Source organism: Pelobates fuscus, chromosome 1 (genome assembly GCF_036172605.1).
Source record: "Pelobates fuscus isolate aPelFus1 chromosome 1, aPelFus1.pri, whole genome shotgun sequence".
Classification (NCBI taxonomy): domain Eukaryota; kingdom Metazoa; phylum Chordata; class Amphibia; order Anura; family Pelobatidae; genus Pelobates; species Pelobates fuscus.
In genome coordinates this window covers 448376513-448395652 of record NC_086317.1, presented here as the reverse complement: position 1 = coordinate 448395652, position 19140 = coordinate 448376513, and the positions used below count along the sequence as shown (strand labels likewise).

The 19140-nt window shown below is 37.7% G+C and overlaps 1 protein-coding gene across 6 annotated transcripts in view; it reads left to right on the top strand.

The window, feature by feature from the left end:
• The window catches only part of GRIA4 (glutamate ionotropic receptor AMPA type subunit 4), a 374317-nt gene that overhangs the window by 196737 nt on the left and 158440 nt on the right, over positions 1-19140 (top strand). For all 6 annotated transcript variants that reach the window (XM_063430303.1, XM_063430267.1, XM_063430285.1 and 3 more), the window contains exon 5: positions 15985-16038. In XM_063430303.1, the coding sequence (XP_063286373.1) occupies positions 15985-16038 (54 nt within the window). The remainder of the gene's footprint in view (positions 1-15984; positions 16039-19140) is intronic.

The following is a 19140-nucleotide window of genomic DNA, read 5'->3' as shown; positions in this document are numbered from 1 at the left end:
TGGGCCGGGGATGGGCGTCTCTCTTGTCCGAGCTTGTCTCTTCTCAGTGTCCTGTGGATGGTTGTCGGTGTGTCATGGGGGGGGGGGGTTGTAGTACCTAGGGGTTGAGCCTCCCCCTTTCTTATGACTCTTATACCATGTTATGTGAGGTGCTGCGGAAGGTGAGACAGATAAATACATTAATTTTGACAAGTTAACATTACATATAGCATGAGGAGATTACTGGTTGGTGGAGGGGTTATGTTGTAGGGTAACCTCTGGGGGGGGGTGAGGGTTTGGGTCGCTTAGTTGTATAGGCGTAATATTGCGGCATGACATATGAGGATATAGCGTATGCGTGACAGTGCTGATGATTTTGGTTCTCCCGCCCCTTGTGTTACCGGGTTTCCTCCTTAATTGTTGTTTTCTACAGGGCCCTGGGTCGTATGCCTGGGGTTGTGGGTGGGTAGATGGGGCCCGGTGTTGACCCCAGGTGTGGTTGGTTTGTTCTACGGGGTGGTTGTCACCTGGGAGTCGGTTGTATTTGTAATAGCTGGGGTCCCTCAGAGTACCTAGCGTTGATTATGGGTATCAGGGGTGGGAGAAGGAGGCATCAACACTGTCACCTTACCTCATGCCGTTATAGATGATTCAGTGCACTGTAGTACAATACATTGTTATGCAATACCATGTAGTACAATACAATATAATACAATACAATATAATACGATACCCCTCCGAGGTCAACGTCTGTGAGTGGGTGACTTGCACCGTTTGTTAGAGTCTCTAGTTCTCGGTGCTATTTGATCGAGGGTGAGTCAGGTCGGTGCTCGTGTTCGGGTCCGGGGATAGTGTTGGTTGGGGTCTAACTGTCGAGGTTGTTGCGTGAGGGGCATCAGAGTGGGAGCATAGTGGGGATGTCCGGGTGGGTGCGTCCATTGGTCTCCTTGAGCGGTAGGGGTGATGTTCCGGGGAGCCCTGGTGGGGGGGGGTTTATGTCCGTGGGGTGTCTCAGGGTGGTTTCCAGGTCTCTGGTATTAGCTTGAGGTCGGGGGGGGTACCAAATTGGTCCGTCTAGGTTGGAAGTTGTTTGCGGGTGTGTCGGTCGGAGGCACATGCAGGAGGTGGCAGGGCTGTGTTTAATTCTGTTCTTCAGGCCTCATGGGGATCCTCTTCCGCGATGTTCGGCGGGGGGAGTCTGAGAACCTTTCACGTTGAGTACGCGGTCTGCTCCTCGTGTTCATGGAGTTTGTTTGCTGGGCCGGTAGGAGGGTAAGTCCCAATGAATCCGCAAATGGGGTCATTTCTGCAGCGCTTACCAGAATATGTGTCTGGCCGTCCTTCCTGACAATCAGTTTGAAGGGGTGACCCCACATGTAGCGGATTCCATAGTGATTCAGTGTGAGGGTGAGTTGCTTGAGGTCCCTTCTTTTCTTTAATGTGGATGGGGCTAGGTCTTGGAAGAAGGTCAATCGGGTCCCTTGATATTGAGGAGGGTTGTCCCTAGAGAGGTTGAGGATCTGTTCTTTTATCGCAAAGAAGTGCATGCGGACGATAACGTCTCTAGGGGATTCGGAATTGAGGGTCGGTGGCCGGAGTGCTCTGTGGGCCCGGTCCATTAGGAGGTCTTGTGGGGAAGCCTCCGGCAGGATAGTGCGGAACAGGTCCGTTAGGGTGGCGTGTAGAGCGTCCGGTGTAACATTTTCAATTAGGCCTCTGATCCGAATGTTATTGCGCCGCGACCTATTATTTAGGTCCTCTATGCTTTCCTCCATAGTTTCAATCTTTGCGTACAGGTAGGCAAGCTCTTGGGAGTGTTCACGGGATTTGGAGGTGAGTTCCGTGATATGTTCTTCGGTGTCGTCTGCTCTCTGAGTCAGGGAGGTGATGTCCTCACGGAGGCCTACAAGCCTCTTATCGAGCTCCGTTGCCATGTGGGACTTAATGTCTGCCGTGGCTTCTTGGAGCATTTGCCGCATTACTTGCAGGGTGAGAGGGGCGTCTCGCATAGGGCTGCTGGGGTCGGCCGTGTTTCTGTCTCTGTCTGCCGTATTTTTGTCTGCCATGTTGTGGCGGGAGGACGGCCCATCAGGCTCTGGTTGTGAGCGGAACATCGTGGCGACGGACGGAGTCTGTTCTTTGGAGTCTTTTCGTTGTTTTCCGCCACCCATTTCTCTGTTTCATGTGAGGGGTGCCTAATATAATGTTGTCCGGGCTGTCTGTGGCGTTTTGAGCGCTCGTAACTGCGGATGTTTGCGGATTTGATTAGCGGGGAAGAGGGAGCTACAGGATTATGCTGCCATCTTCCTCGGCGGTCAGGCCACGCCCCCACACCAAAGTTCTTATGTACACACTAAGCATCGAGCTGTCTCATATCTGGGAGGCTTAGATTAATGTCTCCCTTGGGCAAGTGCAGGATTTTAAAGGTTATGAAAAAAAAATATTTGCTACATCTAAAAAGCTAAAGCAGCATACACATGCTCATTCATTGTGCTTTTCTACTAGACATCTTAGGGGAAAGAAATTTCTGCATTTTCCTTTGATTGGCAGGCTTACCTGGGGGACCTGGCACCCAGACCACATCATTGAGCTGTAGTGGTCTGGGTGACTATAATGGTCCTTTAAAGAGACAATGTAGCCACTGTACCTGCTTCATCTCATTGAAGTGGTTACAGTGTCTAGGGTACCATTGCACCTCCTTCCATTCAGAGTTAACCTATTTTTAATGTTTTAATGCCATAGTCCCTAGCTGCCCACCCACTTTGTGCTGCTTGGGCTTATGAGAAAGTATTAACTGTAGCAACTGTGCCCATTTAGGTATGTATCGGCATTGCTAGAAGGTAGTGTGAATTATCTGCCTTAGCCACATCTCCACTGTGAACGAGACTAAGGAAAGCCAGAGAATCTTGCTCAGTGTTAAACTGCTGAAAAATTGGTTAATATTGAATAGAGGAACAGTGCCAGGGGACTCCAGGCACTATAACCACGTCAATAAGATGAAACGGTTATATTGCCTACAGTGTTCCTTTAACAGATGCTTTTAAAATGACAAGCATAGAAACAAGTCATAAATCTTTTGCAAAGCACATCTATACATCCCTGGAAGATCCATGATGCCCAAATAGGAAAATATTGGTGCACTAAGAGATAATCCGTGTAAATTTATTTTATTTTGGATGTTAAATATTTTTAAATGCTAGCAGAATGCTTGGTTGTATAGGGAAGTGCTCATGCCATTGTACAGGACACTGGTGAGACCTCACTTGGAGTATTGTACGCAGTACTGGAGATCGTATCTCTAGAAGGATATTGATACCTTAGAGAGAGTTCAGAGAAGGGCTACTAAACTGGTTCATGGATTGCAGGATAAAACTTACAATGAAAGGTTAAAGGAACTTAACATGTATAGCTTGGAGGAAAGACGAGACAGGGGGGATATGATAGAAACATTTAAATACATAAAGGGAATCAACACACTAAAGGAGGAGGCTATATTTAAAAGAAGAAAAACTACCACAACAACCTCTTAAATTAGAGGGGCAAGGGTTTAAAAATAATATCAGGAAGGGTAGAGGATGCATGGAATAGCCTTCCAGCTGAAGTGGTAGAAGTTAACACAGTGAAGGGGTTTAAGCATGCATGGGATAGGCATAAGGCTATCCTAACTATAAGATAAGGCCAGGGAATAATGAAAGTATTTAGAAAATTGGGCAGACTAGATGGGCCAAATGGTTCTTATCTGCCGTCACATTCTATGTTTTACATAATCAAAAGTTCATAATTACTAACTACTGGCAATCCAGTTGTTGTGGACAACATTTAGCATGATGAATTATTTTACATGTACAGGGTTATTTACCAAAGTGAGAATTGACAGGAATTTTTAAACAAATTCAATGTAAATTTAAAAAAAACTGAACTAGAAAAAAAACTCTCCAAGCCAAATGTGCTTCCATTTCGGTTGTTTCGTCTAAAATGTTAAATTCAATTGGAATTTCTGAAAGTTCTCACATTAGTAAATAACCTTGTTAGAATAAAAAGTCTTATAAGAGAATGTACACTATTTTACATATAGAGAAATATATAAAACATTATATGATGATCTATTTTAGCCTTGGCTTAGAATAACTAGTGTAGCAGGAAAGGCATTTGGGGGAGAGTGAGAAGAAGAGTGTGATTTGACCTGTTGTGGATAGCTGCACAATAACCTGGCTGAGGAAGGGGAATGGGGAGAAGAAATGTAACTGAGAGGAGAAAATATGGAATTGGGGACATGAGGTGCCCAAGAAAAGAGTTGGGATATTTTATGGCTGCCTGTTTAATTTGTGTCATTACTAGGGGACATGAAATCAATAAATACATGAAGTTAAACAAAGGTATAATACAAATGTTAAGACATCACCATGAACTCATGGTCCTACTTTGAAATTGAGAAAAAACTGTCCAAGGCTGGTCATGAAATGTAATAGGTGCCTTGGGAGGTTTTAGCAAATGTAAATATACGATTATAGGAATGCATTTTACGAATACATTTTTGCCGAGATTATTTTGTAATGGATTTCTGCTAGTGTGGCGAGTGGATGTTTAAATATTTTTGCGTACAAACAATAAGGTCTCTCAAAGTGCACCTGTCATAAACATCATGACTTGGTGTCACATCTTAAAGAAGCAAATTTGAACTCTATAACTCTACAATGTGCTAGCAACATTTTTATATATATTTTAAAAAATGTCCTTGATTTTTTTGTCACTGTGCCATTCTTCAAAGTAGTCAAGACAATGGGGCAAAGATCTTGAGTGGGTCTTCAAACATAGCAGCAGTACCGCACAAATCAAGAACACTATGGTGAGCGAGGAGAAAGTGGTCTTTAACTGCAAGTATCTTTTCAATCGATACATTTGCCACCAATTATCCCAGCTCAATGAATGGATTGAATCTATCCACATGGTTTGCACATGACAGGATCACAATTTTTTATTTATTGGATTTAATTGCATGATTCTTTAATGTCTATATCTGCTTAAATCCAGTTCCCATTGACCTCAGTTTAACATAGCATAGCAGCATCTAATATAAAAATATGGACTCTGTTTACTATTTTTGGATAAACTTTTTATTTATTTTTAACTTAGTAAAATAATTCCAAAAAATATAACACTATTTCAAAAATATCAACATAATACAACATTTAAATATTTGAATAATATAAAATAATTGTAAACTATTATCCAAAATTATTAAATCAAGACCTATATATGATTTGTTTTCATTAACCCCTTAAGGACACATGACGTGTGTGGCATGTCATGATTCCCTTTTATTCCAGAAGTTTGGTCCTTAAGGGGTTAATCCATTAAAACTTCATGACAAGTATTTCTCTGTGTGAAACAAACTGAACTTCTTGTGAAAAGTTTTCAGTCTAATTTTGCTTAGTTGAGTTGTGAAAACACTTACTGTGATATGAAGTAATTTATACCGGAATTGGAAGCACTCAACACCAGGGGATGCGTGATGAATTTATCACTGCGTCTGGACTGGTAAAAAAATATTTTTGAGAAATTTATTTTCCTGTTTAATGATTTTTGATCTTTGTAAAGTCTTAATATTAAAGTAGACACATTCACATATCTTCAATTTTATTTTTATTTTGCTTTGTTAAAAAATAGTATAGATCAACTTTTTTTTTTTTAATAATCTGGTACATCAATCGCACATAACATGTGTTAAGTGATTACAAAGCATGTTTATGAGGTTTCAACTACTTTTATGAGATTTGTTTATGAGATTGCAATATCTTTCAGCTCTAGTGAGTTACTAATATTGCTGAATACCCTTGCTTCTGAAGATACCACCTGTTGTGTTTTATTGTTACACTCATTGAACTGAAAAGTTTATTCCTTTACAAAAAAAAAAAATCTAAGTCTGAGTTTATTGATTTTAGGAACATTAAAGTACAAAGAACGTAGAATAAGTGTATTTCATGAATGGCAACAATAAGATAAATCACAGTAAGATAGCGTTATCAGTTACAATATATAATAGACACTTTCAATCATTGTATGTCTATTATATCTTCATGATTATTATCTTAGTGACCAGTACTTGAATGATACATTCATTGTCCTAAGTTAGTGAATGAGAAAAAGAAAACCATACAATAGCCATTAAGGAAATTGTGACGAAGGAAAAGGAGTTAAAAAATTAATAACAAATATAGGTAAAAATATAGGGGAGAAGATAGAAGAGGAGAAAAATAGTTTATGAACTGTGAAACATCTAATATCACTATATAGATATAGACTATAAAGGACATTTTGAAGAGCCGATATTGGTGTAAAACATTTTTTAAAGTATATCATATTCATTCATTACAAACTGAAACACCAAAGTCTCATATTTTCATACCTTCCCAGTCAGGTAGCTATGATGTTGGATTCTTCACAACTCTAATTTCCTTGACTTTGGAAATCCATTGTTAGAGTAGAGGTAAAAATGCATTTCACCTGCGTAGGGGAATGAGCTCATTCACTGTATTAAAAGAAATACATAGCAATAGACTTTTTTAAATAGAGAAATTAAGCATTGAAGGCATGATGGGACAACAGTTTGGCTACTTAGCAGGTTGAGGCAACACAGTTTTTTAATTAAACCATAGAACAATGGTTATATCCAAAGTGGAGAATGGCTGCTATCAGCAACCTTGTAAAGAAAGGAGAAAGAAATTACAACGAGGCCTCCATGAGGCCTGATGTTGTCACCAGCACATCTGTTTCAACTTGTCTTGAATGAACAGTTAATATATATATATATTCACCCAAACAACTTTAGCTTAATGAAGCAGTTTTAGTGTATAGATAATGCCTCTCAGATTTCACTGCTCAATTCACTGCCATTTAGGAGTTAAATCACTTTGTTTCTGTTTATGCAGCCTTAGCCACACCTCCCCTGGCTATGATTGACAGAACCTGCATGAAAAAAAAACTGGTTTCACTTTAAATCAGATGTTATGTACCTTAAACAATTGTATCTCTTGCTCTGTAAATTGAACTTTAATCACATACAGGAGACTCTTGCAGGGTCTAGCAAGCTATTAATATAGCAGGGGATAAGAAAATCTAAATTAAATAGAACTTGCAATAAAGGAAGGATAAACATTAGATGACTTTACAGGAAGTGTTTAGGAAGGCTGTGCAAGTCACATGCAGGGAGGTGTGATTAGGGTTCATAAACAAAGTGATTTAACTCCTAAATGGCAGAGAATTGAGCATTGAGATTGCAGGGGCATGATCTATACACCAAAACTGTTTCATTAAGCTAAAGTTATTTAGGTGACTATAGTGTCCCTTTAACCCCTTAAGGACACATGACATGTGTGACATGTCATGATTCCCTTTTATTCCAGAAGTTTGGTCCTTAAGGGGTTAAAGCTGAGAAGGCAAGGTAGGGACCAAAAATTTCCAATACCATAAGACAGGTTTATGGAAACACCAAGGTGTTTGCTTAATAACTTGTCGTCAGTATAAGTGGGGGCAGTTGTCTCTAGTTTCGATCATTAAAGAAAGGGTTAAACTTTAGAAACCTGCAATGTAACTGCAATGATCTAAAGACTGTTGGTGTTAATGATGCCTACTGGCTGTGTTTTACTGGCTGAGTGAGGTTTATTTCTTGACATAATATGTTTCTTGCATATTTCAAAGTCTTGGATGAAAATAAGCTTATCAACAATACACTCATTACAAATGCAATTCCAGACAACTAAGCACTAAATCTAAAAGTCCGGTATGTTTAATCTCTGGACTGTAGTTTTTTCTTTTTTTTTTCTTTAAACACCCTTTTTAGAACATTTTAGTTTCATCCATTTCATCGTCTAAATATAAGCACCATCTATTGCAACATACACTGTTTAATGTTTGCAACTTGAAAATATAATTCAACTTTGGTTTCTAGGGTATAATAGGTGCATTGTTAATTGAATGAATTATTTTATCTCATGTACATGCAGATCATATCATTGGCTATTATTAACTATATCTAATTGTATTAGCTGATTATAAAATGCAAATCAATTGACACTATAGTCATTATCTCTATTTGTGTACCTGCCTCGTTTTGATTTGGGTTGGTTGAGAAATAAGTCAAAGATTTCTGAGATGTATCTCAAGTTGCAATGCCCCAAAAACAAAAATACAGACTTTTACTGAATCCTTCCACCAAGACAAATTCAGGAGTGTTGTTTTGGATTTTAAAGGGTTACTCCAAACATTATAGCCACTACAATCCGCTACAGTGATGCTATAAACATTTAATAGCATTTTGCTGTTCCCTGGCAATGGTTTACCCCCTTACCTTGACCTGAAGGTTGCCAAGGCTTCTGTGCTGATTAGTGATATGCATTCAGCTTCTGCAGAAATGAAGAACCTGGACGTTAATCTTATAAGCAGTTTTTGGCTATGAGTTTTGTCTGGCAAAAATCCATTGAAAATGTCCAAATTCTGACCACAATGGCAATTCTCATATTTACTAAAACCAAATACAGTCAGAATTTGGTCAGCCTGAGCGACTCTCCACCAATCACCTGGATATATTCGGCACTATCCAGACAGCATGCAAATTGTTTTTTTGTTTTTTTTAAACACTCAGTGGCATGCTAAATCATTTTTTTAAAAAAAGCCCATTTCAATTGGAATTGAGCCTATAAAAAAACTGTGATGGATCATGGTTTCTACCTGTGCCCATCTATGGACATCTGGTGGGAGAGTTTTAAATACGTAATTGGAGGGTGGATAAATTATTGTCCATCCTCCTGCCTCTAATTGTGGCCAGCGGGTGGGGTATGTGATAAAATAAAGGTGGGATATCCTTAACACCTTACGGACGGAGGCAATTGTCCAAGTTCTAACTTAAAATAAATCCTGTCATTTGAACTATATGTCTTGTCAATTATAATGTTTATGGTTTTGGATAGTTACAGGGTCAAATATTGGGCTTGCCCATTTCGGTTTTTATACAAATTTGAAATTTGCCAGATTGGTTTGGGCCTATGTTGCCTTTGAGACCGTATGACAGCCCAGGAATCATAGCATACCATTTGCAAACGTAGACAACCCAAAGTATTCAAAATGTCGTATGACCTTTCTTCTTAGTAGCCGCTTAGTCGCAAACTCTGTCCAAAGTTAGTGTTCATATTTGTTTTTTGTATTTTTCACACAAAAACTGCACTTTCGCTGATGATATCATTAGCATCATTCAAATTTATTGCTCTAAAGCACTCATATTTAAAAAAACAAAAACCAAAGATAAACACAATGGGATTAGGGTGAATTGGCGCTAGTAATACATGTGAGGATGCAGAAACCCTAGTGTCTATAGTCACTTACAAGATACTATATACAATATTACAAAATAGTACAAAGTACAGGGTGCACAGTAGTGAACACCAACACATCGTGAGATATACTTATATCAGGGAAAACCTGATGATGTACCTCTGGTTAATCTGTAAGGTTTAAATATCTTAAATAGCAAAATACTGTACACATACAAAAATTCTTAAAACACAGAGGTAATGGGTCACTCACACTTCCCAGAGCCACGTATAGCTGGCTCTGCCTATGTTGGCTTGTCTGTAAATAACGTTGTTGCAGTGGAATATGTATCCTGTAGCTTTTACTCCTCCACAGATGGCAAGCAGGGAGACTTGAAGAATTTCAAAATGAATTTACTTCAAGAAAAGTGCAAAATACCGGAATAGCAGCAGCTCAGTAGTCAATAAAATGTCCAAAATGAAAACACAATGCATTTCAACCCTATAGGTCTTCCTGAGGTGCATAATCCATGCTTCCCCCTGTCTGTTTTTATAGTGTTCTATTTAATTGGAGGTGGATTTGGCACTGTTTTTCACAGAGTGCAATCACTTCCGGGTTTCGGTTCCATTGCGTCTGACGTCATCGCAACTCATATTTGTGTTCAGCGATGTCTCACGAGTACAACAGTACTCCCGTCACCCCATGTGCAGGTTTATTTGGATTTTGGTTTTAAAGTTTAAGTCCTGCATGTTGGTTCTTAGTCCATCCTGACATGCCCATGTAAAAGAGTGCTGATTGTCGTCACCTTTTTGACAGGGAGAGAAAAGTAGAATCAGAGACCTGCTTTTCTATTGCCACCACCCTTTTCCTCTTGCAGTAGGTTGTACCTCTGGATACAAAGAGTCTCTGGCTCCAGGTCCATGATGGAGAAGCTCCCCGCTCTTTTGCTCTTTAATGTGTTAGGGCCCCAGCTTGTTGCCTCAAAAACTGCTTTATAGCACGCATTAATGGCTGCAGTGCATCTTAGTACGTCATCAGTGATGTTTCAATTGCGCATGCATGACTGAGTTGTGCACGTGCTGTTCAACTTTCCATGATTTCTAAGGATCGGATACCGATTGGTTAGAACAGTGTAAAGCTAAAGTTGTGAATGAGACCTTTGTCTTTAAGTGATGCAAGCCCCTTTAATGACACTTTGATCAGCCACCTTCTATAATCAATTTTTCTTATCTTAATTAATGATTTCCTTTAGGGATTATAATTAAAGGAATGCTATTTATTCAGGGCTGAGCACATACATAGTATGCATTATTTATATTCCATCATTGCATAGATTATATTTTATAGCCCATCATCTGCAAGAGTTGAATTTCAATGTCAATTTATCCCTATTTGACTTACTAAGGAATCAATCATTCTATGTAGAATTGCCTGTAGAATCAATATTTTCTAACTGCCTTTGCAGACTGCTATTGGAATGCAACATCAACAGTTTTGGGTGCTAATAGAATTTAATTTGTTGATTTTTTTGTTTAAATAGCATGAAAACAGTTATATATTAAAATTAATAGGGCGCATTTTCTGTATCAGTACAAAATAAGACAAAAGTTATGATACATCTTTTCCCTCCACCTGTTACCTTTCTGTGTTAGGATAAAGTAATATTTTAAATAACTTTGTTTAGCATACATATATCTAATGAAATCATGCATCTGTTTAATAATGCATTTTTTTCATTATGGGTTGATCTAAAACAGTTTGCAAAAATTACAAATTTCTTGTCCAAACCATTTGCAAGCCCAACTCTTTTAACCCCTTAAGGACCAAACTTCTGGAATAAAAGGGAATCATGACATGTCACACATGTCATGTGTCCTTAAGGGGTTAAACCCGCCCAGACTTTCTGTGGCTGTCCAAACACAGACTTTCCAAGTCTTTGCAAGGCAGCTGCCCTGGACATTTGCTGCCTCTAAGTTTAGCTCCACTGAGTCAAACATGGAAGTAACATGACTGCTTTGTTTGATTGACAGCCAATGGTTTAACAAGGATTTTATGGTTTTTTTTTTAATTAATTTATTAAAGTGCCAATTTTTAAATGATATCTGCACTTTATTATAAAAAATAAATAAAAAATGGACAAACTCTTCACACATAAAGCACTTTGGCAAGCTGATGTGCTTTAGGGATCTGGAGTGTCCCTTTAATCTTCTCAAAAAGAGACTTGGTAATTGGGAAAAGGTGGAGAAGGAGCAGCAGGAGAAGAGAATGCCTTGGTGGCAACATTTTGCTCCCTACTATTAAAAATTACACAAAGAAAAATTGCCAACTGCTCCTAAAACAGTTTAACGGGTTTCAGATTTAAATTCTCAATTTTTTGTCGCTTTGCTAGAGTGTTTTTTTTTTTTTTTTGTTTCACTACGCAGTTACATACTCTTTGTTATTAACTGGGAATTGTTCTGTTAAGATATATCTTTTTACTAAACGCTAACATAATCATGTTAAACCATGTTTCCTACTACCGGAGATATCTGTTTACGTTGAAGACATTCTATATATAAATAGTAAAAATAAAGTGATGTGGATCAATTAAAACAGAATTAGTTTACTAATTTGTACATCTTTATTAGGAAGGCAATATGTAATCTAGTCTTGGTGATTTATGTAGCACTAATAATTGATTGCAAGCCCTAATGAAGTATTTCTAATGAAAAGCAAATTATACTTTGAAACAATCCTTTAAATCTCACATCCCACGCTTCTTAAACATCAATATCAATCCTGATATATAGAAATAGATTTTTGTCTTCTTAGTGGTGTACTGTCACTTTATTTTGATTGCACTGTGTACATTCTTCCATTTAGAATAGTGTATCAATCCCTTCATTTCAATGCAGATTTATCTAATTATAGATAGAACCAAGCGTAATAATGGGAAATGTATATGATAGAAGACCTGTTAGACACTACCGCCATGCCGCTGGCTACAAAGTAAAGATTACTGAGATAACTAACAGGTCGCATATATTTCATGAACAATATAATCTTATTTGCACTATGGAATGATTACCTAATTACTAATTAGTAGAAAGCAGGGAACTCCCATTACAGTCAATACATTTTAGATGGGATATTTTGTGTGAAACATTCTAGACTTTAAAGCTCAAATAGCATTTCATTAAGAAAATATTTTTTTCTTAAATAATCTTATTTATTTAGGATCAGTATTACAAATGCCTCTAATTCCAAGCAATAGTCTTACATTAATAAGATAGATAGATAGATAGATAGATAGATAGGCAAAGCTACTGCAAGTGCAGCCAGTGTGGCTCTACCGGGGTCGACACACATGCAATATTAATGGGTATCGTGAACAAGGGCCCGGTCAGACACCATATTTGTTCGTTTTTATTCTTATAATGAAGCTCAAAGCGTCCTTTTTTATGTTTCCCTGATACGGAGGTAATGGATTGCTCAAAACTTTCTTTATCCCATGGTGACTAATTCTTATTGCTTTTGAAATAGTCACAGCACAGCAGGCATTTACCATGTATTAATCATCCGACACAGTATGCACATTCATAATAGTAAGATACAAAATCTATTGTAGCACAGTCTGCAAAAAAAAAACATTATTACATTCGTACTCCAACATTATTTATAAATATATATGTATATAAGAACATTTATGCTACATATATAAATCTAACTGTCATCTTTCTATCTATAAATCTATCTATCCGTCTGTCTATCTGTCTATCTATCTCGTAATCTATCTAATCTGTCCATCCGTCCATCCTTTATCTAGCTGTCTGTCTGTCTATCTGTCTGTTTATCTATCTATCTAAAATCAGGAGCCCCGCAGTCGAAACTCTACTCTGGATAAGTGCCCTGGTGTTAGTTCTCCGGCCACAAATGTGTGTGTGTATGTATATGTGAGTGTCGGAGGTGCAGTGTGTGTAGTGTGTTTGAGTGTTGGTGATGTAGTGTGCATATAGGGATATATACAGGGATATAGAGTGTGTGCAGTGTGTTAGTGCAGAGGCTGTAACGTGTATATAAGGGTAGGGAGTGTATGAAGTGTGTTTGTGCGTTAGTGTTTTAGTGCAGGGGCTGTAGTGTGTGTATATAGGGATACAGAGTGTGTGTAGTGTGTTAATACAGGGGATGCAGTGTGTATATAGTGGTATAGAGTGTGTGTAGGGTGTTTTTGTGTTAGTGCAGGTGCTGTGGTGTGCATATATATATGGGTAGAAAGTTTGTTTGCGTGTTAGTGCATGGGCTGTAGTGTGTGTATATAGGGATACAGAATGTGTGTAGTGTGTTAGTGCAGGGGCTCAGTTTGTATATAGGGGTATAGAGTGTGTGTTGTGTGTTAATGCAGGGGATGCAGTGTGTATATAGGGGTATAGAGTGTGTGTAGGGTGTTTTTGTGTTAGTGCCGGTACTGTAGTGTGTATATAAGGGTATAGAGTGTATGCAGTATGTTTGTGTGTTAGTGCAGGTGCTGTAGTGTGTATACATGGATAAAAATGTGTAAAGTGTTTGTGTGGTAGTGCAGGAGCAGTAGTGTGTATATGGGTTTAGAGTGTGTATAGTGTGTTTGTGTGTAAGTATGTGAGGGTGTGTGTATATAGTTAGTAGGAGAGAGGCTTAAATAATTGATATAATAATTACAAATAAAAACAAAAAACATGTCTCTGCCTCTCGCGAGCGCTGTTTTATTCTGAGCCAAAATGCCCGCTTTTTCTATCTGCACAAGAGATACAGCAACCCACAACAATCGTTTCAGCCTTTTTTGGGCATCATCAGCATGGTGTAACTGATACCCCTCTAGGCACAATAAGCCTCAGAACCGAACTCAAGAATCAAATGCGAGTTAATAAATATGTGCATAGTGAAGGAACTAAATGAACGTCAGATAACTGTTTTGCTTTGTGTTTTTATATATATTTTTTTTTTTAAGGCGAGGGGTTATTATTTTAGCTAATATATAATAATAGAAGTGAATTCTCTGTCTACACATTATTTACAGGTACTTCAAACATGTAAAAATACACACGTATAAGAAAGACTTACACGCGCACACTATACACTTGTAATTCTCAGCTGAAAGCCTCATATCCAAACACATCATTATAAATAAGCATGTAGACTTCAGCAATAAAATGTAATTTGAAGGATCATAAAAGCTTCACCGCAATGCTTTTCACTCATAAAAAATTGCTGCTTTATGTTTATTTATATTCTTGCATTTGAAAACAGGGTTTTGAGTTGAGCCGTAAATTAGCTTTTTATAGCAGCATCTGTTGCTCAAATTAGGAGTTGAGTTGTGGTTCCATCTCTGCTTCATTCACAGTAAAATTGCTGTCTTCGAGACATATCAGTTCTGTAGAAATAGTAAAGATGGAATATGAAGACTACGAGATCTGTGTCACCTACACAAGGATTTGTTTTGTTGGCCCTATTTTAAAGGAGCAATATAGTGCTGGGAATACAAACATGTATACCAAATATTATCCTGTTCTTCTGTTAACTTAGATTCATGGACCCACTTAATCTAAATAAAGAGTCCCAAATATTCCTAAATCATTAATTGCAATGTTGTGGTCTATTTTGCGTTGGTAAGATTTAAATTGTGTGATTTATGGTGTAAGTAAGGTAATACCACTTTATAAATTGAGAACATTTTAATGGTCACAGTTTTATTGGCTAAAAGTTACATCTGCTTTATTTAGATGCATGTAGGTAGTTACACAAGCATAACTATACTTTATAGGTAGGCATACTTTAACATGTCAGTTCTAACGATGACCCAGAAGAAAAAGTCTCTAGAACCTCGAGATGGCATTATTTTGCTGTAATACACACACAATGGCTATGTGTTTTTTAGATTACTGTCACGAAAGGTCAGGACCCTAAAATGTAAACTCAAATCCACTAAAAACAAAAAGCAAGGATAGTCTATATTACCCGTCCTTAGAGTGGACAGACTTCATGGTAGGAATAGTCAACACTGTCAAGTGTCAAGGAAAAGAGAAAATAGCATTAACAGAATAGGCAGGCCATAGGTCAGGAGCACAGAGATCAGGATAAACGAAAAAAACAAGCCAAGATCAACACTACAAATCAGAACTGTAATGGAACATGCTATTGGGTCGTCAAGAGCCACCACATGAGCACCTAGTTAGAGACAGGGATAAAATGCACAATGGTGAAAATCTATTGATTCGCATCATCCCTGTTCCAAAAGGTAAATGAGTGATTAGGCACAAGCTTCAAATCACCAATGACACCAAAATTAAGCAAACAAAATTTAGAGTGTGCATTCTGAGTTGCGTAAAAAAATATGCAAGAACGACGTGACTCTTCAGTTACGCTTTCAGTTGGGTAAAAAATAAAGCAGAAGTAATTCAGTGCAAACACTACAGGTACACATTACAGCGATATCAAGATACATGAAAAACATGTCACAAAAATGGCGCCGCGCCAAACAAATCAGGCCATCCATCACAATTAGTGATTAATAATAATTTTACAAAACGGTATTCAGTATGTCTAGATATTGTATATGTGATAATTAAGTCATACATGAATTGTTTAAATATTTATTATATTTGTTTTGTTTTTCTAAATTATTAGTTTTATTTGATTATGAATATTATAATGAAAGAAAATGTCTATTTTTTTTTTTTTTTACAGGTTGTGAGTGTTGGGAAACATGTCAAAGGATATCATTACATCATTGCAAACCTGGTACGTGTCTGGGTTCTTATAAATAGTTCTTGTTGATGATATTACAAAATAAAGGTTTCTAATCAGCTGCTATAAATGTGAGGATGTATACCAGTGTCTTTTTTTTTTTTTTTACAAAACTATTACTATTAGAATCTCCGCATGTGTATAAATGACCTGAAAAACCTATCAGCCGGAAAAATGCACCAAAGTAAGCATAACACGGTCTAATTATTACTGAATTTGATAATCCATTAAAAAGACACAAAAATTTATTATTTGTTTTTTTCAGATAAAATTCCATGCAAATCAACTGCAGAGGCCAAAATAAGGCTATCCATATTATTTGAACAAAATCGACTCTTAAATTATGCATCTCACAATTATTGTGAATTCAGAGATGGTGAAGTGACGACGTAGATAATTTGAAACCTAATAAGCTAGATTAGACTTTTAAAAGCTGTTTCCTTTTTTTAGTCTTAGAGGCAATTTATATAGTGAAAGTTAATTCTAAGGCTTCCACGGTGATGCAGGTGTTTAGATTCCCTGGTAATTCTTGTTGTAATGCAATGGATGTTTGTGCCTATGAGAGCAGGAAGTCCAATAAGGAGAATTATTGTTGCCAAGGTCATAGTCATTTATTATCTTCTGCACATCTTAGGAGCAACCATTAAAAAATCACATTATTATATTTCACTATCCAAAAAGTTTCCTTGGATAATTGGAATTTTCAATGTTGCCTCTTTTGGCATCTTTTGTTATATCGTTCTTGTTCTCTTTTGCCTGGAGCACATATTATACAGTATTATATATTGGTGCCAATTTGCATGAAATGCTATGATTTCAATGTGCTATACATTGTCTGTGTTCAATACAAATCCACACTGATAACTCTGACTGATAAATTAATCTGAAAAAAACAGCTGCCCAAAATGTAACTGAAGCAAAAAAATAAAAATAAAAAATAAGTAAAATAAATTGCCTAATACAAAATTCATTTTTGTTTCAGTTATATTTTCTACAATATCTTTCATTTTTAATGATGTCTATATAATATGTTTGATGTTTTAATTACATGGACATCGTGTTTGACAAACTACTTTTTTAGATACATTTATCGTTTAATCTTAAACTGATATTTTATGAGTCCCAGTCTTTTCCAGGGATACATTTTTTTCTATACTGGCATTCAGTTTTAATCTAGAAGAACCAATGCTTATAAACTTTGTTCTCACAAGCACCATAGTTATAATTATAAAGCAGTTCATTTAAGCTGATTTTGAGGCTTCATATACATTGGAATTTAAGGCTAAAACTAGCATACCCAATGACACCAAAGGTAAAGGAACAATGGTAAAAGATGGGAAAGTGAGCAAAACAAATGAGAAGCACACATTACCCCAAGCAAATTGAGTTTTGTCCAACAATGTTCTTTTGGCTTAATGGCTTAATGCAGATGCCTAGGGCCGGGATACACAACCTTCCGCACTCCACGTGTTCTGGACTCCATTTTCCCTAAATGCTTTGTCAGCATAATGGTTGTAAGAACATTATGCGAGATGTAGTCCTCAACACCTGGAGGGCCAAATGTTGCCTACCCCTGGTCTAGGGTCTCATTAAGCCAGAAAGATAATTCAGAGGTGGTTCCCTTCTTCTAGATAATTCATAGGTGGTTCCCTTCTTCTATTTGAATAGAGAATAGAAATTAGCTGCAAGCCACTGTTGAGGCCCAAATAATCTTGAAATTGTCATCCTGGGGGGCTATATCTCTCACCAGCCTGGCATTTTAGCACTGGCTTTTATTATTCTGATATTTAGATGGGGTAGATGATTTTCTGGTAAATGGTAGTGGGATAAAACCTTCTTTGAGATCTGAGCAGGGCGCAATGAAAGAACAAAGTAATTGGATTATTGTCTGTTTTAATTGTGCTCTTGCACCTTGCTTTGGCAAAGTTAGCAAATCCCTAATTAAAGGGATAAGAATTTGTCAGCAGACAATAAACAATTTGAATACAATAAATATAGCAGTATAAAACTTTATAAAGCTTTTTTTTTTTTAATTTTTCGTGCACATAATAAAAGCAGTTACAAACAAGCCTGCCATGCCCCAACAGCATATACACACATTTTAACAATGTACTTCCAAGTGGGTAGGCAAGGCATGGAAATAATAATGCACCGTTTTATGTCCTGACAACAAGTCTATATACACGCTTAATTAGTTGTGATTTAAGACGTAAGCATAGAAAATGGACATCATAGGACATTTGGTTAGTATTGAGCTGAGACTACACATTTTAGAATCTAAATATAAAGTTGGCGTGTTGCAGACTCTGAAGTAAGGGTCTTCGCTAAAATTGCAACGTCATAATGGTCCAAGACTATAATCTTCATATTAATGCATAGCAGTGCTACATATCATCCCTTCAAGGTCAGGAACTTTATATATAGGAAGTGTATGCTAATACATATAGTAAGTGGAGCCCTGTAGGAGAGGGCCAGAGAAAAGAAAGAGAAAAGAGAAAAGAGTAAAATAAACTAGGGTGGGGGGAGGGCGGGCACCAGAGGGCGGGGGGCGAGGGGGCCGGCGGAGGAGCCTAAGAGCCTAGAGGACTACTGTCCCATGGTTTCCATATTTTGTGGAATGCCTTAGTAGTGCCCCTCACTCTGTCAGGTCGCCATCAGACGAATCTCTTTAATTCGTGGTCACTATTCTATCCTAATTCTCCTTGACCTGTGTGCGGCTTTTGACACTGTTGATCATCAACAGCTTCTTCTGTCCTCAGCAATATCGGTCTAAAAGATATTGCTCTCTCCTGGTGCCCCTCCTACCTCTCCTAGCACTCTTTCAGTGTTTCTTTCTCTGGCTCTGCTTTTTCTCCCCAACTCCTCTCTGTTGGTGTACCCCAAGGTTCAGTCCTTGGTCCCCTACTGTTCTCTATCTATACTGCCTCCCTTGGTAAACTCATTAGCTCCTTTGGCTTCCAATATAATTTCTATACAGATGACACGCAAATCTACCTGTCATCTCCTGATCTCTCCCCGTCCCTCTTGACTAGTGTCTCTGACTGCCTCTCTGCTGTTTCTAACTGGATGGCTGCCCACTTCCTTAAACTAAACTTG